Here is a 25,405-nt window from a genome sequence, read left to right on the forward strand (position 1 = left end):
TACACCTTAGAATAAGGCTTTTACTGTTCTAGAAACAATCTTCCAGAAGATGAAATCATCCAAGATTCCCCAAAAATATTTATTTATACAAAGATTTTGAGAGTAATATTCATATTTGTCTTTATACCTCAGTCTATGCGTCTGGGGCCAAGTCACTGTGTGGCACATGTGCAGCTTCCCCGAATGCCTCACATGTTGTAGCACCTGCTTCCAGGAAGACCAAATGAACATAGGGTCTTGGAGGGGAAGGGGGGAAGAACCCATAATGCCCCAAGGCTGCGTGGAACCACAATCCAGAAATGCGCACCCTGACCTGGAAGGCGTCTAACCAAGTGTCCGAGGGGAAATAGGATCGAGGGAGAGGGGAGAGGAGGGGCCCAGAGGGCAGACAGGAGAGGGTTGATTCCCACCCTTTGCTTCTGCATTCAGCATATCCAGACGGCCCGATATAGTCGAAGGCCTAGGAACTGCATGACCTGCATTTTCTCCCTGTAGTGACCCATGATGTTAATTGATGTAGAGGACAGTTTGCAAAAGTAATAGATTTACCCTTAATCCCAGACAGTATGAGATACAATTCTGGGACTTTGTCTTCGTAACCTGTCTTTTAAAAAAAAAAAAAAAAAAAATGCTTGCCTTGTATAACATAATCCAGATTCCCTAGAGCAGATTTGGTACAGCAATGAGCAAATCCAGCCTCAGATCTGAAGTGTCTTCCAGTCTGGCCCTGACCCGGCCATTCTCTGCCCTTCCTCCTCCCTTCAGGGTAGCCCAAATCCCATCGCCACACAACGTCTCGACTTGCCATCCCTTTCCTCTATCCCCATCCCCTCTGTCTGCATCACAGAAAGTCTGTGTGTTCTGAAGAGTTCAGCCTTCCTCTAACCAAACCCACACTTTCTTTACCACCATGATTCTCAGAGCCAGCAAGAAAGAAATGTTCCAAAAGGAAACCTCCATCTCAGCCATCTGCCCGGAGCCGAAGGTTGTGGGCTCCAGGCCTCTCGGTGAGGTTTGTTGCTTGTGTGTTTCCCGAGGAGCGGGCAGTCAGGCAGTGGCAGTTCTCTCTCCCCTCTCTCTGTCGCAGGTGGGGTCTCAGCTACATTTACAAGACTTCACCACCATGTTGGAGAGCTGCTCCACCTTGGGGGTCCTCCCAACATAGTACAGGATGGTCAGGGGCTCCAGGTCCTGGGGCACGCAGCAAGGCGAGGCAGATGCTTCGGGGTTCAGAGTGTTGTACAGTCCCAGCACCTGGGAAGGGACACGTCAGTGAGAGGTTGGAAGGTCAAGCCTCAGGCCTGGAACCCAGGAACTCCCCCAGTTCAAGGGCAGCCCCAGAGGCTGAGCAAGCGCTAGAATGGTCACGGGTGCTCTTTAAAAGGAACTGTTGGGGGCCGGGCGCAGTGGCTCACACCTGTAGTCCCAGGATTTGGGAGGCCGAACAGGCAGATCACTTGAGGTTAGGAGTTTGAGACCAGCCTGGCCAGCATGGTGAAACCCTATCTCTACTAAAAATACAAAAAAATTAGCCGGCTGTGGTGGCAGGCGCCTGTAATCCCAGCTACTTGGGAGGCTGAGGTGGGAGGATCACCTGAACCCAGGAAGCAGAGGTTGCAGTAAGCAGAAATAGTGCCACTGCACGCCAGCCTGAGTCACAGAGTGAGACTCCGTCTCAAAAAAAAAAAAAGAGGAACTGTTGGAACCTGGTTTGGGTGAGTGAGTAGTTGGGTAGCTGTTGTTCATCCGCAATGACAGAAGCAGAATAACTGCACTTGTTTGGGGTGATCAGTTGAAGCATATGACAGTTACTACACTGATAATGAATTATCTTGGCTTTTTTTTTTTTTTTTTTTTTTTTTTTTGAGTCAGTCTCACTCTGTCACCCAGGCTGGAGTGCAGTGGTGCAATCTTCACTGCAACTTCCACCTCCTGGGTTCAAGCGATTCTCCTGCCTCAGCCTCCCGAGTAGCTGGGATTACAAGTGCATGCCACCACACCCAGCTAATTTTTTACATTTTTGGTAGAGACGGGGTTTCACCATGTTGGCCAGGCTGGTCTCGAACTCCTGACCTTGGGATCCACCCGCCTTGGCCTCCCAAAGTGCTGGGATTACAGGCGTGAGCCACCGCGCCCGGCCATTCTTGGCTTTTAAGAAAACAACTCTTATATTGCTCATCCTAGATGGAACTGATCACTTCGGTGAGAAATGTTCTCACAAAACATTGCCTTGAGCCATTTAGTAAGTGCCAGAGTGTAGGGGCCCAGACAGGATGCAGAAATAATGAACTAGAAGGAAACATGCTTCACAAATTACTGCCCTATTTTTGATTCCCCTCGAGGGAAAGATAGACTAGTTTTAGGGGTTGTGGACTCCCGGCTATCTCACTTTCTGTTCCTAGAATTTCAAATTAGCTTCTTGTCCGTGCTTGTTGTTGTCTTTCAGAGTAAGTTTTCTACATTCGAGAGGCTGGAATGATCAGAGTTCTGGTAGAAGCCTTTCTGCTTCAGTGTTCCTTGCTAGCCACATGCACATATCTCTGACATAGGGCAACACGTGGCAGTTAATTAATTACTATGGTACAGACAGCTTTAGATAAAGCAAATTAAAAGGCTGGTTGAAACTATGGTAGGAATTTAAAAGGGCGGAATGTGACTGAGTAGAACTGAGTCAGGGTGCCAAGATCAGAACCTTCACCAGAGGGATTTTACTCACCCCAGATCATCATTCGCTCATTCAACATTCAATCCTTCACTCATTCTTTTTAACAAGTGACCTGATCGGTCAGCCCCAGTGCCTCAGATAGCATGAGCCTGCTCCATACCGTGCTGTGGGTGGTGTCTGCACTGCGGAGGTATGGGCAAGGGCCTGAGCAGAAGTTGGCATAGTAGCCCTTAGGTTCATGGACCCACTTCCAGCCCAGATCCTGTCGGAAGTCAATGTAGAGGGGGCGCACACAGCAGTTCTCCTCCAAGTTGCTACAACAAAAAACATTTATAGAAAATCAACTTAAAAAGAAACCAACAATAAAAGAAACTTCACAAATGCTCTCATATTCTCCCTTGGAGTCCTTTGATGCCATCATAGGTGGCTCCGGTCAGTGGAATCCCAGGTTCAAGGGCATGAGGCAGAAGAAACCAGAAAGGCACATTCATATGTTAAAGACCGGGATCCCAAGGATGTAAGAAACAGATAAATGCTGTATGAGGAAGAGTAAAGAGGCAAAGGTGGCCCTGCTCCCTTTTATATCACAAATCAAAGCAGAGCTATAAAGTGCTCCACATAAAACCAAGCACTAACTGTTACTAGCCAACTCAGCTTTGTTGAGGTTGGTTTTATTGTTACCCTCCTAATGTGCACCCAGCCAGAAATAAATTCTAAGTTTATGCAGCTTGTCTATAATAGTAGGTGACAGATGAGACTCAATCTAAAGGCCATTTAGCCAAATAAAGTATATCCTTCTATTAGAACCATGGTTCAACAGATCACCCAAATGTGATCTGGCCCTTCAATTCTGTTGCCTACAGAGATCCATTTGGCAATAATACCCCTTGCCAAGTGGTCATCCAGCCTCTGCTTTAATATCTGCTGAGACCTAGACTTGCTACTTCCAAAGACAGCTATTAGTCAAAATCTGGCTTCTTGTGGGTTCCAAGGGTGAACCATGGCAGACACTATTGGTTATCTCTTCAATAACCATTCCTAACCCCCTTCTCCCTTGCCACATCCCATTACAGAGTCTAAAACACCAGGTGTTCCTTTTCCTGGCCTCCCTTGTGAGTAGCAGTGGTCATGTGGCCCAATAATGACCCATCAGACAAGGAGAAGTATGCAGGGGGTAAGCGCAAGTTCTGGCAAAGATATTTGATTATTTATAAAAAAACAGATGGAAGAAAAAAGCTTCTGGCTCCCTCTTCCCTCGTTCCTTCTTGTCTTAAATGTGGACAAGATGCCTGAAGCCCCAGTAATCACTTGTGACCATAAGGAAAAGGATGAAAAGCCAACATACTAAACATGGCAGACTGGAGAGAGAGAAAAACTGAGCCTTCAGTGGCGTCATTAAGCAGCCAGCCCACCCTAAGCCTGCTGCTATCAGCCTCTTGTGAACAAGAAATCCACTATGATTTATGTCACTGGCCAAGAGCATTTGTTCCTAACTGATAGAGACGCATGGAACAAATAAATCTACACGCCAGCCTTCATGGCTGCAGGACAGTTGGCAGCAACTACCTTGCCTCTCCTATAGCTTGCTGTTGAGCTGTTCCCCCAGTTTCCCAAGCCCAACCATCCTCATAAGGCATGGTTTCCAGCTCTAAATATTTCCCAATTCATTCTCCCCAGCTTCATTCAGGCATCCTCTGAGGCCAAATGGACTCACTCATGCTCCTTTTACCTGCAGCACTTCCCCTCCTGGAACCTTTCATCCCCAAACCTCATCCTTGAAGCCTCTGCTCAAATTCCACACCCTTCTGAAGCCTTTCCTGTGTCCATAGGTAAACTTGTTGCTCCTAATTAAAGCACTTAATCCTTCGGAGCCTCTTATGGGCGTGATCATCTTCTCCCTTTTAGTAGTTGGCATGCATGCTTTATCCTCCCCTTATAAATGAGCAGTGAAACTGCTCCTAGATAAGAGAAGCTGGGTCTTTTCTACCTCTGTATTGTGGCTACCCAGTCATTTCTGAATTCGTTTGTTAATTTCTCTAGCTCTGATTTCCCGTTCAAATGGAGACCGTTCTATTTGCCGCCATCCAGTAGCATCCTTGGACCCTTCAGAGGGAACTGAGCCCTTCTTTCATGGAAACTCCTACATTAATCTCACACACACACCCTACAAATGCTTAAAACATGGAAATCATGGAGAGGCTTTGACCAAGCATCTCCAATCCACACTATTTTAGCAACACTCCTCTTCACAGAGTTTTCTTCATTTCCTTCAGCCAGCCCCTTCCAGAGCTAGCCTACAGAAAAATAGTGGGACCCCCAGGAAAACAAAGAGATCTGTCAGAGATTTTCAGTCTTCTTCCTGGAGATGTTTGTGAACAGCATCAGGGACCCTCTATTGCGTGTGGCTTGGCTCTGGGGCCTCCCCTGCAGTAGGCAGGCAGTAGATGTTGGTTCCCACATGGGCCCAGGCTCACCGGAAGCAGTAATTGGTGTCCAAGGCCCGCTTCTTCCTCTGACCCCCCTGGCCCGGGTTGTCGAGCCGGTGTGGGGGAATCATCATGAGGATTAGATGAGGGTTGTGGTGATCCTTCTGCTTCTTGAGGCGCCCCAGATCTCCACGGCCATGGTCATCCTCATTGTCCACGCCTGCGGAAGGGAAGGAAAGCGACAATCTCCTGTCTAAGGAGAGCAGAGCCCTTGGAGGCTGCCTCCTCCCCACGTCCCATCACTGCCCAGGAGGAGGAGTAGTGCAGTCTGAGAGGGAGGTGTGGGGGACAAGTGCAGCTTAATTCTGATGTCCAGCTGCAGGAAGGGGAAGAGCAGACGGAGGAGCCAGTATCAAAAGAACTCATCATTGTAAGGATGCCCACTGAAAGATGCCCCATGTTCAGATCCTCATACTCCTGTATAGAAATCTCCCAAGGGGCAGAAAGCCCTTGCTGAGATTCCTAGGAATCTTCATGGACCCATGAAGCAACCCTGTTACTAAGTGGGTGCCTACCACATACCTCCGGGTTGTCAGTTTGTTTGTTTGTTTGTTTGTTTGTTTGTTTGTTATTTTGAGACAGAGTCTTGATCTGTCAGTCAGGCTGCAGTGCAATGGCCCCATCTTGGCTCACTACAACCTCCGCCTCTGGAGTTCAAGAGATTCTCCTGCCTCAGCCTCCCAAGTAGCTGGGATTACAGGTGCATGCCACCATGCCTGGCTATTTTTGTATTTTTAGTAGAGACAGGGTTTCACCATGTTGGCCAGGCTGGTCTCCAACTCCTGACCTCAAGTGATCCACCTGCCTTGGCCTCCCAGAGTGCTGGGATTACAGGTGTGAGCCACCACGCCCAGCCCTGGGTTGTCACTTTAGATTTTAGACTTAGAATCTTGGGGTGTGAGTTTCCTCTTAAAATGTGAATGGATCAAGATAATGCAGAAGTCCTACCGAAAATTTAAGATGTCACAACTTAAGATGGCCTAGGAATGGGAGCCAAAGAAACAAGACTGTATAATTGTTAAAATTCACATTGCACTTACAGTCTTTGAAGTGTTTTCACTATAAAATTCAGATGAGATAATGAAGCATATAATAAATAGCTTAGCAAACAAGCTCTGGAAAGAAAACCTAAATTCATCAACCCATTTCTTCTGGAAAAAAAAAGGAAAAGATTGGAGACTGACTTAGAGTCTCAACTAAATGGAGATCAATTTCGTGAAGGACAGCTGCCAGCTGTTGTCCATCCTCACTGAGGACAGGAACATGAGGAATTAATGTACATAGCTACAGGAGGGGCTCAGATCTCAGGAAGGGGCACCAGATCTGTAAGATAAATGAGAGACCTGGATCACAAATCTCTTTTTCTGAAAATCTTTATAAACAAGATAAGGATTCACTGAAATGGGAAGGTTTCATCCTAAGCTGGCCTGTAAGTAAGGACTCTGAAGGTCCTCTGGGCTCTAAGGTTCTGTGATTACAGTGTCAAATCTTTGGCTTTAAAAAAAAGGCTCTAAAATAGAGCCCATGTGGGGTAAGATCACTGTCTAGCGCTGGGCCAAAAGAGGCCTACACCTTTTCCTAGACCAGCCTCTGACCTCAGGCATTCCGCAGTTACCCAAAATGGGAATATGAAAGGAAAAGAGAACCTTCCTAAACTCCAGAGATCATCAAGGCTGAGTTCCCTGCAAACATAATGGAAAACCAGAAATGACTCTCAACGACTTCACCATCTCTACCCAAACACCTGCGGACAAACACCCTGAGACTGGAAGCAATCATCCAAACCCAGAGGACCCTGGGCAAGGTCAGGCAGGCCCTGCACATCTGCAAAGCTCAGTCGTCTGGGCACTCATGTTCAGGACAGCCAAAGTTAATGTCTTTTAGGGAGGGGGAAGACAACTCCTATCTGTTGAGTATTTCTGGCTCAGTGTTCCTTATTCGTTATCTCATTTAATTGCCTGACAACCCTGTGAAAGAGGAACTCTTATCCCATTTCACTAGGCCCAGAGGCTAGAGGGCTTGCCTACACAGTTTCACCACTTACCAGACCATGTTGTCTTCCAGAGGCTAATGCATTCTCTAAGCTATAAGCTGAAAGCTACACTCATTGCTTTTGGGGCAAAGCAGAATGACTCAAGTACAAAATAGTTGGCTATCTCTCTGAAGGAGCTTGGTTTCTTTTCTTGAGGTCTGGTTAGGGTCTCCTGCACTATCCTGTCCCATTAACTCTCCGCGCCCCTGCCCCACTCACCCATCCTACCATACACATTCATTTTGTTACCTTTGAATTTGATTTCCATCACCTCGTGAATGTTTTCCAGGATATCTCCATTGGGCTGAAAGGTGTGACATGGACAGTGAATGCTGATTTCTAGACCTAAGTTGGACTCTGCAAAATAAGACAGAGTTCATGAGAAAAACGCCTCTGTGTGATGGGGAAGTGTACCCACCACCCACGCAAGGGTGAGCCAGGGCCTCTGCTCCTACAGGGACTCACAGGAACTGAGTTCTATTGAGGGTCACAGGAGACAGAAAGCGCCTCCAGAGCTCAGAGTGGACCTTCATGCGCACGTTGCCACATTCCAGGTATTCCTGTTATATTATGAATCACCAAATGGGGGCATACACTAGTGGCCATCATGAAACAGAAGTGGAATAATCGTTCCCTTTCAAAGGATGGCATTAAGAGAAAATTGTCACCTACCTACTTGGGGGCAAAAGGACACAGATACAGGAACGAAAGTAAAAACTCATGCCATCTACGTGGTTTCTGGGAGAGGAGATCGTTGAGCCAACCTACTGAGGAAGGATGAGGGCAAGAGACAGAGGGACTGGAAGAGACTAGGGACAGGGAGTAACTAAAGAGTCTCCGAGCACAGAGACCGTGATTCAAAAGGCCATAAATTCAAAGGGCCACAGGATGTAATGCTGGCCAAAAAATTCAAGTCAGGAACCAATGCTAGAGGCAAGGTCACTTGCAGACAGGAAGCAGAATCCATCTCAGTGGAAGATGCAAGCATTTCTACCAGGGCCATGATTGTGGGTCTAGACAAAGTGGCAGATTCTAGAAGAGATAAGATGAATATCATGGTTACACTGGGCCATATTTTCCCTAAGAAACAAGGACACAATGAGGTAAAAATTACTTGGACATTTCTTCTTTGGGAATCCTTGTTCACCATGATGGGAAGTTGGAATGTGGATTGCTCACCAAGACGAACAGCTTGGGAAGACAGTTGTGAACTTAGAAAACAGCACAGAGGAGATGATAGAGAACTATGGCTGAGGGTCCAGATGACATGAGCTTGGAGACAGTGAGCATGATAAAGCCTGGAGGTGCCAGGGTTTGGTGCCTGACATTCTGGTGCAAGAAGGGCAACTCCAGCCCATTCGCCTAGTAGTTGTGGGATCATGAGTTTTGGCAACCAAAATCAAGGAAGCAGGAACTGAGTAAATGAGGTTGAGTGAAGTGAAGGAAAAAGAAAGAAAATGGAAAGTCTGCACTGAGACAAGTAATTTTACATGGAAAACCAGGTAGGATCTGGTATCATGTCAAATCTGGTGGGTAAGACTTAATTTGGGAAGCTCTGTTGATCCTGGGGTAGCAGCCAGCTGTGACCAGGTGTAGAAGAAGTCATGGGGGACAGACCTCTCTGGATTCAGCATCAGCCTCTCAGTGAGTTGATTGATTTGCTGCTCCCTGAGGCCACATACCATGTGTGTGAGCATCTGGCCTTGAGGACAACCTGGAGTCTTCCTGAAATTGTGCCATCAGGGCAAACCCCAAAGAGTCCAACCTGGCCCAGCAGCCTTCTCATGGATGGAAGGATACAAGCCTACAAGCCTGGAGATTCCCATCAACATTAGGCTGGCTTGGACATCCCAGTCCTACTGGTTAAAACCCAGCCCCTTTCTTCCATAAACTCCAGAGCCTAACCAGATCCGCTCTACCCCAAGTCAGGGCAACCTCTGGGGCACACTGCCCCTGCTGAGCTTGAAGATCTCTATTCCAGCAGGTTCGCTTAGTGAGGGAAGGCAGACCAATAAAACAAGGCAGCTGAGACCCAGCTGGAGGAGAAGTGACTGGAGAGGGAAGTATGAGGAGTGCCCTCTCCCTGGGTTAAGGCAGCTGGAAGGAGGAGCCGGAGTAGCTGAAATGGGCTACCTAACAACACCGTGTACCTCCTGGTCAAGCTGGTTCAAGGTGGGCTGGAAGATACCCAGAGTGAGTTCTATGAATCTGTGAATTAGAAAGTCAAGGTGCAGACAGCTGTGTTGGGGAGAGCGAGGGTCCAGGGGGTAAGCACGAGAGGGTGGCCTGGCTTGGCCAACATGCTGTATCTAGATAGAGGACTTAGAGATGATAACAACAATCACCAAAATGCATGGAACTTTACTACATATCAAACACTGCTCTAAGACTTTACGGCCGGGCGCGGTGGCTCAAGCCTGTAATCCCAGCACTTTGGGAGGCCGAGATGGGTGGATCACGAGGTCAGGAGATCGAGACCATCCTGGCTAACATGGTGAAACCCCGTCTCTACTAAAAAATACAAAAAAAAAAAAAACTAGCCGGGCGCGGTGGCGGGCGCCTGTAGTCTCAGCTACTCCGGAGGCTGAGGCAGGAGAATGGCGTGAACCCGGGAGGCAGAGCTTGCAGTGAGCTGAGATCTGGCCACTGCACTCCAGCCTGGGCGGCACAGCGAGACTCCGTCTCAAAAAAAAAAGACTTTACAAGCACTAACTCATTTGATCTCTATAGTAATCCCATAGAGCAAGAACTGTTATCCCCCATGGTAAAGATGAGAACACTGAGGCTTAGGGAGATTAAACAGCTTGCCCAAGATATCCAACCAGTGGATAGCAGTGCCAGGATTCAGGCACTGACAGCTTGATGCCTGAGATCCCAAACTCTTGTTAGAGATAAGGAGGGGCAAAGAGGGGGCAACAGAGACCACCAAGGAAGATGCCCACACATTCACCAACATGCAAGATGGTTGTTTCCCAGTGTCCCACCTTTCCTGAGCCATGATGCTCCCTCCCCAGCCTGCTAGGGGAGACCTGGCCCTGTCTAGCTAGGTGCTGCAGACTATATGAGCAATAGCACAAGGGTATGAGACCTGGGTCCCCAGTGGCCCTGGTAGGCTCCAACCCACTCTGGGACCCAGAATGCAAGCTGGGTACCTGATGCACAAGGGCTCTCAGATGTTTGCTCAATGAATCCAAGACCACATGTGTGACTCAGTTTCCTCATCAATCCACACCACCAACTGCTCCAATTTGGAGTCCTTTGTTGCCTGGTTTGAAGCCATGAACTCCGACGAGACTCATGGGCTCTCTATAAGCACAAACCTGTGTGATGATTCCCCTGTAGGAAAGGTAGGCAGTATCTGCCTAAGTGGGAACTGAAGGTTCCAATGAAGAACTAACCTCAGAATTGGCAGCCGTGGGGATGGTGGGTGGGGGACCCATAGGTTTTATTACGAAATTATCTTTTTGATGTCTCAGGAGGATGGAAATCATTCTCAATGCAAACTTCTCATTGAGCTCTGCAGCTGTGAAAATAAGAACTCCTTCAAGTGCCCAGGGCTTCAAAGAAATCCAGGTGGAGCTGATCAAAATCAGACAGGGAAGTTAAGAGATTAATTTCCCCAGCCCCTCCTTTCTGTAGCCGTCTGAGTCAGAATTCCCAACAGAGCTGCTGTCGGCAGATCCACGTGGGTTGTCCTAGGCTCTTGCCTTCATGCTCAGTAGGAGGGACAGGATGGAATTCCTGGGTACCCTTGGGACTGGGGCAGGATCTCCAGCCCACCATCTGCCAACTCAGCCATCGGATAATTCCCCTTGGATGGGGAATTTTCTCATTTATGTGACCTGCCTGGGCTCCATGGGTACCAAGCAATGCAAACTCGATGCCTATGGAGTCCAGGCAGGTCACGTGAGAAAACCGAGCCAGCATGTGATGCTAAACAGGAACTGCCAGCCTCACTCTTGGGGAACAATAGGGAATAGTGAGGGCTGTGGGTACTGAGGATGCATACCCCATCTAAGGGGTGGCTGGTACTCGTCTGTGATGGATGGTTACCAGGAAATCTTCCAACTTTTCAAAAACAGCAAGAAGTCCAGGTTTTATGTGAAATCTCCTGACTTAAAACACCCAAAACTGTTGATGACTAGTCAAATTGAAAACAATATGCAGGCCAAATAGTTTGTAATCTCTGCCTTTGAGTTTTAACTCTTAGTTGGCTAAAATACCAAGGACCTAGAAGGATCCACCTGCCTCAGGGAGTCTGGGCATCAATATATGGATGGTCTGTGGCTTTATAGCAGCTGATGACAGGAGAAAACCCTGCCCAAGAGGGAGAGAAGGAACAGATGGGACTGCCATCTGTGACCCCAACCCACTGAGCATCAGACCAGGCAGTACCAGTCAAGGAAAGGGAAAGAAACATAGAGGATGGTGTCATGAGACACCAAAGTTCTCATCCAGACTGGACGACCTCGGTCAAGTCACTTAACTTCTCTCGGCCTGTTTCCTTATCTAAAATAAGAAAAGCTTACTCCTGTAAAACATGGTAAAAACCATGAAGTTCTCTCAAATGCATTTGATCCTTAAAACAACTCTATAAGGCATGCAGAGGAGGAACCATTGCCTTATTTTCCAGGTGAAGAAAGACAGTGCGTGGATAAGATATTTGGGACATGTGAAGTGTGTTACGCCTCTGGGATAGCTCTGCTTGCATGACCACCCGGCCTTTCAAACTTAACTGGCCGGAACAGAACACGTTCTTCTCCTAGGCCCCCCATTTCAATAAGTGATACCACCTGGATGTCGAAAAATTTAGGAGTCATCCAGAATGCTCTTGTGTCCTCACACCCTACACCTAATCAGCCTGCGCTACTTACTGGCTACCTTCAAAATACAGAATAAATCCATACAATCTTCATATCCACTGCTACCACCCTAGTCTCAGCCTATATTGCTCTCATCTGGGCTGCCACCATGGCTCCTAACTGGTTTTCCTGCCTCTTCCTTTGACCTCCTGGAAACTAGAGGGATCTTTTAAAGATGTCAATCGAATCACCACACCCAGTCCCTCCTCCTGGTAGCTGTGTGAGTCAGAATTCCCAGCAGAGCTGCTGTCAGCAGATCCACATGGCTCTCCTAGGCTCTTGACTTCACGCCCAGTAGAGGGACAGGAAGGAATACCTGGGTACCTTGAGTATCCCCATCTCTGGTTATAGCACTCCCACACTTCTCATCACCCACAGAATAAGTCCTGAAACCTCACCATGACCTGATGATGTTCTAAATTAAATTGGCTGGGCATGGTGGCTCACGTCTATAATCCCAGCACTTTGGGAAGCCAAAGCGGGTGGATCACTTGAGGTCAGGAGTTTGAGACCAGCCTGGCCAACATGGTGAAACCCCATCTTTACTAAAAATACAAAAAAAATTAGCTAGGTGTGGCAGCGTGTGCCTGTAGTCCCAGCTATTCAGGAGGCTGAGACATGAGAATCGCTTGAACCCAGATGGCGGAGGTGCAGTGAGCCGAGACTGCACCACTGCACTCCAGCTTAGGCAACAGAGTGAGACTCAGTCTCAAGAAATAATAATAATAATAATAATAATAATAATAATAAATTATATGGCCCCAGCAACCTCTCTGACCACCTCCCCTCCTCCTCCCTACCCCAGCTCAGCATGCTCCAGCCACACCAATCTGTTTGCTGCTGCTGCTCGAACAAATCAAGCTTATTTCCACTTGAGGGCCTGGGCCTCACTGTTGCCTTTGCTTAGCACATCCCTTATTCTGATCTTCATGGGCTGACGCCTTATCATTCAGATGTCAATGCATGAATTTCTTCATCACAGAGACCTTCCCTGGTGGACCCCACCCAATCATTATCACATTGCCCTCTTTCCATTTCTCATAGTTCCTATCCCTGTGGCTGCATCCCCAGGGCCTGGCTTACAGGGAGCACTTAATAAACATTAGTTGAGTGAATGAATGGAGAATACTCAGTGGCAAAGCTAGGGTTTGAACCCAGATCTCTGAGTCCCTTAATTCTGTCCTCTTCCCTCTGTTTCATGGAGGACTAAGGGACCTGAGGTTCATTCTGAAATGTTCATCCGAAGGGTCCACCTACCTCTTCTCAACAGCCACTCACGCACTGTGTCAGTGACATCAAAGGACAGCCACTCGGCAGTGCCCCGTGTGGGCAGATTCTTGCCACCGATATAGCGCTGTTTGGCAATGTGCTCATCCGGCCGAAGGATCTATAGGGCAGAGAAAGGAGTGAGTACTAGAGGCCATGACAGAGTGCCCCAGAAGATGTCACAGTGCAGAGCACAGGTGAGGGAGCAATAAGAAACCAGTGGTTCCTGAATGCCATGGCCCCCGAGCGCCTTAGCTAACTCTTAAGGTTTTAATGACAGACACTGATACAGAAACAAAGGCTCAGAGAAGCCAGGATTCAAACCCAGGTCTGCCAAACTCTGCACCCAGTGGTGCCCTGATATGGCAAAGGAACTGGCTTTCTCGTAGGTGTGGTTTCTGCTCCGAGAGAGGAGTTACCTGGAAGAGCTCGATCCTCTGCTCATTCCGCTTAGAGCTGGGGTTGGGCACTCGCAAGACCCGGAATTCTGCTCGGAACAGGTTGGTTCTATTTTTCTCCACTGAGGACACATTGAAGCGGAAAACCTTGGAGGTAATTCCTTTGGGGCAGACAGCCAGTTCGTCTAGGAGATAAAGCAGAGCAGAGGGCACAGCATGAGTGAGACATGCAGGAACAGTGTGCTGCCAACGGACAGGCACCAAGTGGCCACCGTCCTGCCTGCCACCTCCCTAGAGGCTTGAGGTCTCAGACCTCAAGGTGGAGATACGAGGAAGATTCTTGGTGGCCCTAGAATCACACACAGTCCTGAGCAAGGAGCAGTGTGGCCTCAGAGCTCCACGACATGGCACTAGAGACTGGCCAGTCAAATCTAATTGCCCCCTCCTCCCACTGCCTTAAAATCTCAGTTCTGGTAAGTTCTCCAACCTGTTTTTCCTACTTTTTGAGAAAATACTGATTCTACACTTTTGTTTGTTTTGTTTTGTTTTTTCTTCCTTTTTGTGGAGAACAGGGTCTTGCTATACTGCCCAGGCAGGTCTCGAACTCCTGGGCTCAAGCTATCCTTCTGCCTCTACCTCCCTGAGAGCTGGGATTACAGGCGTAAGCCACCGTGCCCGGCCTAAGAAAATACTGATTCTAGAAAGATATCAGCAACCTAGTAGTTTACATATCTTACAACTAGTTGATCTATTCCTGTGTTTGTTCATCTGGGCATCCATTCATTTATAAAAAATGTATTGAGCAGCTACTATATGCCAAGCATAGTGCTAACACTGGGAAGCAAAACGTGAACAGACACAACCCCTGCCTTCAAGGGGATTAAAATCCATTTATGCCTAGTGTTCCATTATTGGAATGCTAAGCATGTGGGAGTTATTTATATCCTACTGCTCAAGGTCATCGCCAAGGTCTGATTTCAAAATTCAAAAAATTGCAGCCTCAGGCTTATGGATTAATATCCAAGTGGGGGGTATTAATACATGGGCCCAAATAACAGGACTAGAGAGAAATAATAGGACAGAGTGCCCTGGAAGATGTCAAAATGCAGGAGCACAGGTGAGGGGAGTGACAGGAAACCAGTGATTTTCAGAGAAGTTCAGGGGTTGGTTGCTGCAGGAAATCAAAGGAGGGAAACGGCAGGGAGCACTTCATGGAAGAGGTGAAAACTGAGAGGATTTGAGGATGGGGAGGAACATGGAGTGACTGCTGGAAGCAAAGGCAGGGAAGGGAGGAAATGCAAATGAGTAAGAGGGACCCGAAGCAGCAGGTGGGAGCCAGGTAGAAAAGGGCAAGATGGTAGATTGGGGTCCACCTGTCAGACTAAAAGGTTAAATTTTAACCCATTAACAGTAGGGAGTCACTGAAAGTGTTTGAGCAGTGCAGTGACTTCTCAACCTCGTGTTTTAGACCCAATAAAGCCCGGCTTATATAGCAAAGAGCCCACATCATGAGCCTGGCGGAAACACAGGTGCTTCCTCCATTGGCTCCTTTCTCTTTCCTTGACAGCACGTGCTATGCCAGACGCTGTCACCTGCTGGCCTCTTCTTCCCTGTCCACAAGACATGGGCAGCCAATGCTCTTTCCCACCCCTCTGAGCCAGAGAAAGGAAAGAGCCTGTCTTTTCTCTGCCCCTGTACACTTGACAGCCTCAAGGTCTGAGCAGTATTCACACCCAGAGAAAAACTTTCTGCACAAATGGTAACAACAGCCCGAGGCTGAAATTCAAGCGCATAGACCCAGATTCCACACATAATGGACATGGCTGGAATGAGCTTATAATCACCCCGAGGGGTGGCTGAGGAAGTCACGGACAAGGCAGGAAGGATCAGAAGCCTGGAAACAAGCAAATGCGCTACTGATCTTCAGGAAAGGATGAGTGAGTGTTTCTGGAAATTGCCATCTGGTGGGCCTGACACTGGTTCTTAGAAAATTAATGGAACAGATGTTAGGAAAACAAATGTGTGAATGTTGTCTAATGAAGCCCTGATTAATAATTGGCGTTGAAAGAACAGATACTGTCAATGATTCCCTAAACCATTTCAGATAGAACCAAGGAGAGAAGTCAGTGATAGCTAAGTAATGTGTAAGTTTACAAGTTTGTAATAGTCTGAATGTGGATAAGCTACTTGCATTGGCAACCCTATCAAGGACAACAGAGCTAGGTCTTGAAGGAGCTGTTATCGATACGGCTTCAGTTACAATAGCACCTCCTGGCAGGATCGCTCGAGCTCGGGAGGTCCAGGCTGCAGTGAGCCGTGATTGTGCCACTGCACTCCAGCCTGGGCAACAGAAGGAGATTATGTTTCAAAATAATAATAATAATAAAGTAAATAAATAACACACCACCAGTGACTACAAAAGGAATAAAGGGTAAGTCAGTGCAACATGCACCTTGCTGTAAAAAGAAGGGAGACGGGGCAGCGCACAGTGGCTCACACCTGTAGTCCCAGCACTCTGGGAGGCCGAGGTGGGCGGATCACAACGTCAGGAGTTCGAGACCAGCCTGACCAACATGGTGAAACCCTGTCTCTACTAAAAATATGAAAATTAGCCAGGTGTGGTGGTGCGCGCCTGTAATCCCAGCTACTCAGGAGGCTGAGGCAGGAAAATCGCTTGAACCAAGGAGGCGGAGGTTGCAATGAGCTGAGATTGCACCACCGCACTCCAACCTGGGTGACAGAGGGAGACTCTGTCTCAAAAAACAAAGAAGGGAGATGGAAAATGGCACTTGCTGGTGAGGACAGTCACGGTGGGTCAAGGCAGTGGGAAGCCAGGGGATGGAGAAAGTTATGAGCTAGGAGAGTTCTCAGGACACCCTAGTGGCCGTCCTCTTTGGTTTCTTCCAGCCTATCAATCATAATCTGCTCCCCAAGATGAACTCCTCCTGAGGAGAATTTTAAGGTTTCAAAAAAGAGGTGGGAAAGGTCATTGTCTATTACCGGGATGTATAGATTTCCAATGAGTTAGAAGGTACATTAGGAGTCATGTAGTGCAACCCTCTTCAGAGGAAGAAATGGCTGTCCAGAGGGTCTCGGCCAGAGTCACTCAGAAGTTAGCTGACACAAGCAATTTGACGCTAGCAAGCAAAGCCTGGACATAATTGCTAGTGATTAAAAAAGAATTGGCACCAGGGCAACATGGTGAAACCCCGTCTCTACTAAAAATATAAAAATTAGCCAGGCATGATGGTGCATGCTTGTAATCCTAGCTACTCAGGAGGCTGAGGCAGGAGAATCGCTTGAACCTGGGATGTCGAGGTTGCAGTGAGCTGAGATTGCGTCACTGCACTCCAGCCTGGGCGACAGAGTGAGACTCCGTCTCAAAAAAAAGAAGAAGAAGAATTGGCAGCCAGGCATGGTGGCTCATGCCTGTAATCCCAGCCAGCACCTTGGGAGGCTGAGGTGGGTGGATTGCTTGAGCTCAGGTGTTCGAGACCAGCCTGGCCAACATGGTGAAACCCCATCTTTATAAAAAATACAAAAATTAGCTGGGCGTGTTGCAACATGTCCGTTATTTCAGCTACTTGGGAGGCTGAGGTGGGAGGATCACTTGAGCCCAGGAGTTCAAGATCAGCTTAGACAACATAGGGAGGACCTATCCCTATTATTTAAAATTAAAAATTTTAAAGGCTGGGAACAGTGGCTCATGCCTGTAATCCCAGCACTTTGGGAGGCCGAGGCAGGTGGATCACTGGAGGTCAGGAGTTCGAGAGCAACCTGGTCAACATGGTGAAACTCTGACTCTACTCCAAATACAAAAATTAGCAGGGCATGGTGGTGGGCACCTGTAACCCCAGCTACTCGGGAGGCTGAGGCACGAGAATTGCTTGAACCCAGAAGGCAGAAGGTACAGTGAGCCAAGATTGCACCAGTGCATTCCAGTCTGGGTGACAGAGTGAGACTCTGTCAAAAAAATTAAAATTAATTTAAAAAAAGAATTGCCTGGGAGATCAAAGAAAATGTAAATACAATCTTCTTGACAATCAAATTCACTGAAAAATGATGCTTTAAGTAATCTGTGGAATGAATCATAGTGTAAATAAATAAGCAAAATGTAATAGCACCATCTTATGTTTTCTCGAGTTTTTATTACTTCATGTGACCTTCTAACAACCCTTGAGAAGGAAAACATGTAAAATTTATCACTTGACAAATGAGAAAAATGAACCTCAAAAAGTTAAATGGCTTTCCCAAGGTCACATAACTAGAAGGTGGCGGAGGTGGGGTTTGAACTCAGGTCTTCTGAACACACCTCATTTATTGAAGCAGAGATTCTGGAAGCTAGGAGGGATCTGGGCGATCATCTGGTGAAGATGGTTTCATCACCAAAATATGGCAAGATTCCACTAAATGGGCCTAGAATGTCAACCTACGCCTCAGACAATGACCCACTGCAAACCAGTTTGTGGTTTTTAAGCCACGCCTCCGCAGAACACTAGCATTACTGAGAGCTGGACTAGGGGGTCCCACTATTACAAATTAAATCTTGAGCAACTTTTTCCATTGCACAGGAAAATGTGTATTGGTGAATGCCATTTTCTCTATCTTGTTTTACGGGGTAAAACATAAGCAAAGAATATTCACGTAGAGTATGCATGGAAAAACCAGGAAATAGCTGGCCATGTTTAGTTAACTGCCTTTTAAAATGTGTTCAGACACCTGGGCTGCTACGCGTGCCTTTGCTTGTATATATCATTTTTTGCTGGTTCCAGAGAAGGGACTATATTTATCAGTGTGGTTGTACTTCTCTACCCTGGCTGCACGTTAGAATCACCTGGAAAGCTTTAAAAACAAACGATGCCTGGACCCATTCCCCAGCAGTTCTGACTACACTGGAGTGAGTGGGGTCCACGGCATATTTTTTTAAGATCTCCAGATGATTCCAGTGTGCAGCCAGGGTTGAGAACCACAGACTATAATGTGCTGCAAAGGGCACCATGCTTCCAGATGTTCTGGAAGTTTGAGAAACCACTGCTTTAATGGTGTGTGTGAGCTTTCTATTGATTAACCTTTTTTTTTTTTTTTTTTTGTTTTTTGTTTTTTGTTTTTTTTTTTGAGACGGAGTCTCGCTCTGTCGCCCAGGCTGGAGTGCAGTGGCGCGATCTCGGCTCACTGCAAGCTCTGCCTCCCGGGTTCACGCCATTCTCCTGCCTCAGCCTCCCGAGTAGCTGGGACTACAGGCGCCCACAACCGCGCCCGGCTAATTTTTTGTATTTTTAGTAGAGACGGGGTTTCACCGTGGTCTCGATCTCCTGACCTTGTGATCCGCCTGCCTCGGCCTCCCAAAGTGCTGGGATTACAGGCGTGAGCCACCGCGCCCGGCCCTTGATTAACCTTTAAATAAATTAGACGTGTTGCTTCGCTGATGGAACACCTTTAAAAATTTTTAGTTAGAAGCCCATAAACATTTTAAGCCCATGTTAAAAATTGGAATACTTCACAGAAAGATCCAGATTTTCTTCTCTTCTGGGACATGGGAAGAACTAATCAAGCTGGACCCACAGTCCTCAATGCAAGACCCAGCAAGAGCTGAGGCTGGCTGCTGCTGCTTTGGCTGGGCACGTGGGCTCCAGGTCCCCTCCCTCTCCCTGTCTCACACACCTTACTTTCTTCCTGACCCCAAGACCAAGTGTCCTGGTGCAGTTTATCACGATGCCGTGGCTTTTCTTCCAGATCATTTGCATTTCCTGCCGGGTTTCTGTAGGCACTTGTGTTTGCCATCCCTCTAAGAAAAGGTTTTGCCCTAGTTCCCTGAGTCTTAAGCTTCAATGTGCTTAAGAATCCATAAGGAGCTTGTCAAAAACACAGATTCCCCAAGACTCCACCCCTCAAGATTCTGATTCTGTAAGGGTGGGTGGGACCAGGGAATCTACATTTACCTCCAGCTTCCTCTGGACCACACTTGGAGAAGTGCTGACCCCTACTGTGCAGAAGGCATTGGTCCTTGGGGCAAATGATTTTCAGAATAATTCTCAGAATAAACAAAATCTACACTTAGCAGCCAGAGAAGAAAGACTAAAATATCAAGTTTTCTCTTTGTTGAGAAACTCCGGATTTGCCGGTTGTCTTAGCGCTGCCCTTGGCTGAAAACAACAAGTCTCTGAACAGACACAGATAATTACAAGCCAGAAGATAAAACGACACCTACATTGGTGATATCTTTGTAAGAGGGATGGCAACATAAGTAAAAAAGCTGTGTCCTTTCCCATCACGTGGGGTCGGAGAAACTCTCTACTCCCTCCCCACAGTAAAATCCTGGAGAATTAGAAAACGGATTACAGAGTCTTGCCCATACTCCCCAGTAGAGGCTCTGCTGATTCATCCCAGATGGAATTATAAAATTCTTTCAGCTGAAAAGGAGTTTGGAAATCATCTCTGACTTTACAGCTGGGGAAACTGAGGCTCAGAGAGGTCTCTTTTATGTAGCTGCAGTTGCTTAACCTGCTTGAGACTCTTCTTTAAATAAAGAAAACTCTTTCATTAAATTAGGGAGAACATTTGTGGCATTTCTCCTGGGCAAAAAAAAAAATTGCAGAGCTAAGAAAGAACAAATCTGGTTATCTTTATGCAATCTGCCACCTGGGTTACTAAGATAGTAACTCCTGACCTCTCCTGTTTGGTCCAACATGTGATTCATTTATGTTACAAACCAAAGTTCTACTGAACCCTAAAGGTTAAAGGTAGCACTTACAACGTGTATTTTACGTATCCATGAGTGCTTAACTATATGTGTCCTGCAGGCAGAATGTCTAGGTTAGGGTCCCCACTCTTTTTGGACAAATTACTTAAGCGATCCAGGTCTCAGTTTCCTTATCCATAAAACAGGGAGATAAGTTTATTTAGGAAAAGGCCTTCCTCTCTGTTCTCACCTTGGTGCCCTTTCTCCTGCACCACTAAAAAGCATTTCCTCTTTCATTTTCCTCTCCAGGGACCTCCATCTCCTTGCCCTGGCTCCTACTGTCACTTTCCTTCGAATGCATGTTCACTGGGTCAGGGAGGTGGCCAGAAGTGAGGAAATATGGAAGAGAACGTGATCTCATGACCTCCCCGCAGAGGACCTGGCATCGAGACCCTGCTGTGCCCCACCACAGACCTGGTGTCACCTCCGTCTGCCCTCATGAGTTAAGGACAGGCTTCCTTCCCCCCACCCCCCGCCCCGACGCCTCGCAAGCCCCTGATGATGGCTCTCTGCTCCTGCTTAGCACCTGCCCACTGCCTTCTTTATAATTAGTGTGCCTTGTGTGTCTGCCTCTCTGGGGTGGGCTCAGCACCTGACCAGCTGCAGGGCGGGCCCAGGTCCGTCTGCTCAGCCTCCAAGTCACCTCCAACAGCTGCAGAGTCTGCCTGCTTCCGGTTTGCACCTGTGAGCCTCATAGCATTGCGTGTTGGCTCCTCCCCAGCATCCTGAACAGCATCCTGCTCGCTGTGCCAGGTTGCCCCAGGCCAGACTATTGCTCCATAGCCCCACAGCCACCCCCATCTGCTGCAGGTCTTGGTACTGCAGCCTGGAAGCTGCCCAGCATCTGTGGGGCCCTGCCCGGGATTTTCCCAAGGCCATCTGCGATTTGTGCCTTGAGTCTGCACAAAATCAATGTCCACTTGCACCCGCGTGGCCTTGCCTCCACGTGGCTCATTCATTCTCAGCTCAGGATTCCAGGCTGGGGGGGGGGGTCCTCGTGACTCAGGATCCCTCCTCCCTTGGACTCCTCCTGCTGACCCAGCCCATGAAGGTCTGAGTCCTGCCCTTTTGCCCTGGACTCTCCTCACACCTCTCCTGTCAGCCTCAGATTTCGACCTTCCTCTGATGCTTGTGGTCACTATCTCCTGTGTTGGTGGGTTCCCAGGGAGTTGGAGCCTTGGTTATCCAGCTGCTAGGTGCCTCTGGGAACTGTGGGCCTCTGAGTCAGCCCCACCCAGAGACCCTGGGCAAGGAGCACTAGCTCTGCCTCAGCCTCCAGCCTCCGCCCCCACACGGCAGCCACATCCTAAAGAAAGGCGCTCCAGGCAGCCACAGGAAGCCAGAGTGGGAACCCCTCGCCAGTAACCACAGGCTCCTCTGCCTGGCATGGAGCCGCGAACAGGGCCTTTGCACCTCCAGCCAGAGCTGGTCCACCCATCGGTACCCACTCCTGTTACTTCTCTCCAGCCAGGTTCCTTTCACCCCCTGCTGTGTGTTCTGCTGACCACCCTCCCCTGCCTGCCAGTTCCATCCCACACCCTCCACCCCTCTCCCAGCTGGGCCTGGGCTGAGGTAGTCAGGGCGGCGAGGACACCTGCTGGTAGGAAAAGCAAACAGAGCTGCTCCCGGAGTCTATGGCCCACGAGTGGCTCACATTCCTCTTTCCTGGGCTGTCAGTTTCTCAACATCTGCCAAATTTCTCTCTCTTGTATTGAGGTTTTTAAAATCCCCTTCAGTAAACACAGATGACTTCCACACGTGTACAAACACACACAGACATCTCACCCAGAAGCCGCCCGGCTCCTCCGTGCAGACGGAGCCTCCTGGGACAGCAGGCTCCCAGACATATCCCCCCCACACCGTGCACCCACTGCCACCCCTCCACCCGCTCTCCCGTGACACGCAGACACAAAGGGCGCCAGCCTCCCTACGCATCCAGAGCCAAAACCCGCTCTCCCCGTGCCCACCGGCCTGGAGGGCGCCCATTTTGAGCACATGAGTCTGTCTATGCACAAGACTGCATGTCGTCCTAAAGTACACGGCCCTGGGAACATTCGTGCATACCCTCTCCCCTCCACACACACAGCTCACGTGGGTCTCGTGGGTCACGTGGGTGGGGTAGACCAAAGGGCCCAGGCAGCAAGAGGCTGTCTCTTGCCTGGGCTTCAAGAAGCTTGACAGACATTAATTTGGGGCAGGTACTCTTCTTCCCAATAACTGGAAAAACTGAAACGGAGACGTGTCACAACGAGTTGTGAAAAGCAGGGAGAAGACCAAGGTCTCCACACTGAGAACTGTAAGGGCTCCTGACAGAGCCGGCCTTCCCCTTTATGGCACCCAGATGCTTACAGTTACTGATATGATCGCATGTGCAAGAATACATATGTTTCCCTGGACAGCACAATGTAATTCCAAATTAAAATCAGTCAAGGATGTGATGTGAGTTCAGCAAGCCGCTCAGCTCCAGGGCTCCTGGCCTCCCAGAAGCACCGGCTCTTAACAGAATGGCTCTATGTCCTTCCCCACCCACCTCCCCAGCCCCAACGGAGGAGCATCGCACCTCCTGAGCCTTGGTGCTAGTGAATCCTGGGGCACCCTGCTGTGTGGCCAGCACTAGGCCCCGCTCTGCAGAGCTCCCAGCTCCAGTTCAGACCCTCCAGAGCAGACACCCCAGCGAGAATTTGGACTTACTGTGCTCCGCCAGCCCCTGGATCATGTCGAATTTATGGATTTCTTTGGCATAGTATTCCGACTCGGTGTTTTCCTGGGTGCAGCCTTCCTCCCTCTCCCCATGCATCTCCTCCAGCAGCTCCCGGGTGCTGTTGTAAAGGGCCAGGACCTGATAGGGGACGTGGGTCATCACCGTTGGCTCAGGGGGGCTGGTGAGCCTGAGCTTGCTCAAGATCTGTCCCCTAATGGCTTCCACCCTCTTCTTCTTGATGTGGCCGAAGTCCAAGGTGGTGCAAGTGGACAGAGAGAGGCTGACCGAGGCAAAGTTCAGCAGGGCCAGGACCACCAGAGCCCTTTGCAAGTGCATCTTCATGTGTGAGCTGGGAAGAGAGGCCAGGGGGACGGCGAGGCCTGGAGAGGAAGAGACCCCAGCAGACGTGCAGAAGGAGGGAGGAAAACCAGGCGGCCTCCCCAGATCCCAAAGACTGAGGCTTGGCAAGAAGGTGCATGAACTCACTGCACTGCGAGAGCTTCAGGACTTCCAGGAAGCGCTGGCAACCCTGAGGACGAAGAAGCGGACTGTGTGCCTTGTAGTGCTGGGATTCTTGTCCATGTGTCTAAACAGGTTTTGCTGGGCTCTGACTCCCAGCAGGCCAGGTGGAGGGCAACCAGAGGGCTGGGAGGGGTGGCAAGGCAGCTGGGAGTGGGAAGGGAGCTGGAGTTTTTCCTTAGGTAAAAATAAATAGAGCGGATATCTGATATTGCCAAACGCCGCTTGGCGATGGGGAGAAAGTGGGTATTTTAAAGAAGGAGCAGAAGGACCATGGCTGGGTCCCAAAATCAAAATCCTTGCCTTGCCTTGAAGGAAAATAAGAAAAGAGAATGGAAAAGAAAAGGGGGAAAAAAAAGGTTAAAAAAAAAAAAAAGTCAGATCACCAGTGAGTAGGTGGGGAGAGGCAGGGCCGCGCAGTTGCTGGCCCAGCTAAAGGTGGGGGCAGTACAGGACACACTTGTCTCTCAGGCACTCCATTCATGCTTTCTCTTTTGTTTACACTTCCTCGGGGGCTTTCTAAATGACTTTGTTCACGCTGCCTCTCGTCTTCATTGGCTGGGGTGTGGGGTTATGTGCATTGGAAGGCAGGGAGGCAGGCCTCTGAGCGCAGCAGCCTCAATCATCCACTCAGACGCCCAGGGTCACCAGCACCTCGGCTTGTCTTCTGCCTCGGCCATTGCTTCTGTCCCCTGCTTCTCTTTAAAAAATAAAAAGGAGAAAAATAAAATAAAATAGAAGCCAGTTCACGGCACGCCTGCTCCGGAAAGCTGTTATTCCTTCTCTCGCACGCCTCTTCCCCTGTCTCTGCCTCTCTCGCTCATTCCCTTGGACTTGACTCTCTGCTTCCCTCCCTTTCTCTCTCTCCCTCTCCCTCTCGCTCCTCTCCCTCTCTCACACACACACATGCACACACACTGCTTTCTCTATTTCTCTCTGCTGAAATTTTATACCTCCCTCCCATGACGTCTCTGGCCTGGGGTGGGGGAGGGAGGGACCAGCGCACGCAGCCTCTTTTGCTGCACGATGTTAATGTTTTAAACAGGCACAGGAAAAGCCGAGCCCATTTGAAAAATACGTTGCGAGTCCTCTCGTTCGACGTGGTAGCTGAACTTTTTTTCCCCTCTTGGAATCACTCCTGCTACACGTTGGCTGTTTTTCTGGAAAGTTACTCCGATGAGCCCCCTCCCTCCATTTCCCCCAGCCCCAGCGCCCTCTCGCCAGCTGTCAGTCCGCGCCGTCCGCGGCCGGCGTCTACTCTCCCTCGTGGTCCCCCGGTCCCGGGGTCGCCCCCGGGCCAGGCCCGACCCGGGGCAGGGTCCGCAAAGGGCGCGGGACCCGGTAGGGGCGGCCGTGCCAGCCTCGCGGAGGGGACTCCCGGCCTGCGAGTCGGGTCGGAGGGTCAGCGTCCGCTCCGCGGCGATCCTGGCCCGATTCTTCATTGACAAGATCGGAGTCGGGAGGCGGGCAGAAGCCTGGAGATGCTCCAGGGGCAGTGAAAAATGGTGGCGTTTTCCGGAAGATCGAGGGTGCCCTCTGGCGAGGCGAGGCCGCCAGTGAAGGAGCTCGGCTCGTCGGGAGCCGGGGAGGCTCGGGGCCTGGGGCTGGGGGGCGGGAGAAGGGGCTGCGGTAGAGAGCGAGAAAAACAAGACCCGGGCCCCGAGGAATCGCCTCCCTCTCGGTCCCACGTGCGCACGAGCGCACCTCTCCCTCCCCAGCCGCTGCTCCGGAGCCGCT

The 25,405-nt window shown here is 49.3% G+C and overlaps 1 protein-coding gene across 3 annotated transcripts; it reads right to left on the reverse strand.

Moving 5' to 3' along the window:
* On the reverse strand, positions 1-25,114 carry TGFB3 (transforming growth factor beta 3). 3 transcript variants are annotated; one of them, XM_015144130.3, is made up of 8 exons: positions 24,622-25,114; positions 23,140-24,368; positions 13,731-13,894; positions 13,303-13,432; positions 7,433-7,540; positions 5,140-5,311; positions 2,826-2,979; positions 1-1,254 (listed from the first exon to the last, which is right to left on the reverse strand). In XM_015144130.3, exons 2-8 carry the CDS (start codon positions 23,489-23,491, stop codon positions 1,096-1,098), a joined length of 1,239 nt encoding a protein of 412 aa, XP_014999616.1. In that variant the 5' UTR covers positions 23,492-24,368; positions 24,622-25,114; the 3' UTR covers positions 1-1,095.
* Between the last annotated feature and the right edge of the window lie 291 nt (positions 25,115-25,405).

Source organism: Macaca mulatta, chromosome 7 (genome assembly GCF_049350105.2).
Source record: "Macaca mulatta isolate MMU2019108-1 chromosome 7, T2T-MMU8v2.0, whole genome shotgun sequence".
In the NCBI taxonomy this organism is placed as follows: Eukaryota; Metazoa; Chordata; class Mammalia; order Primates; family Cercopithecidae; genus Macaca; species Macaca mulatta.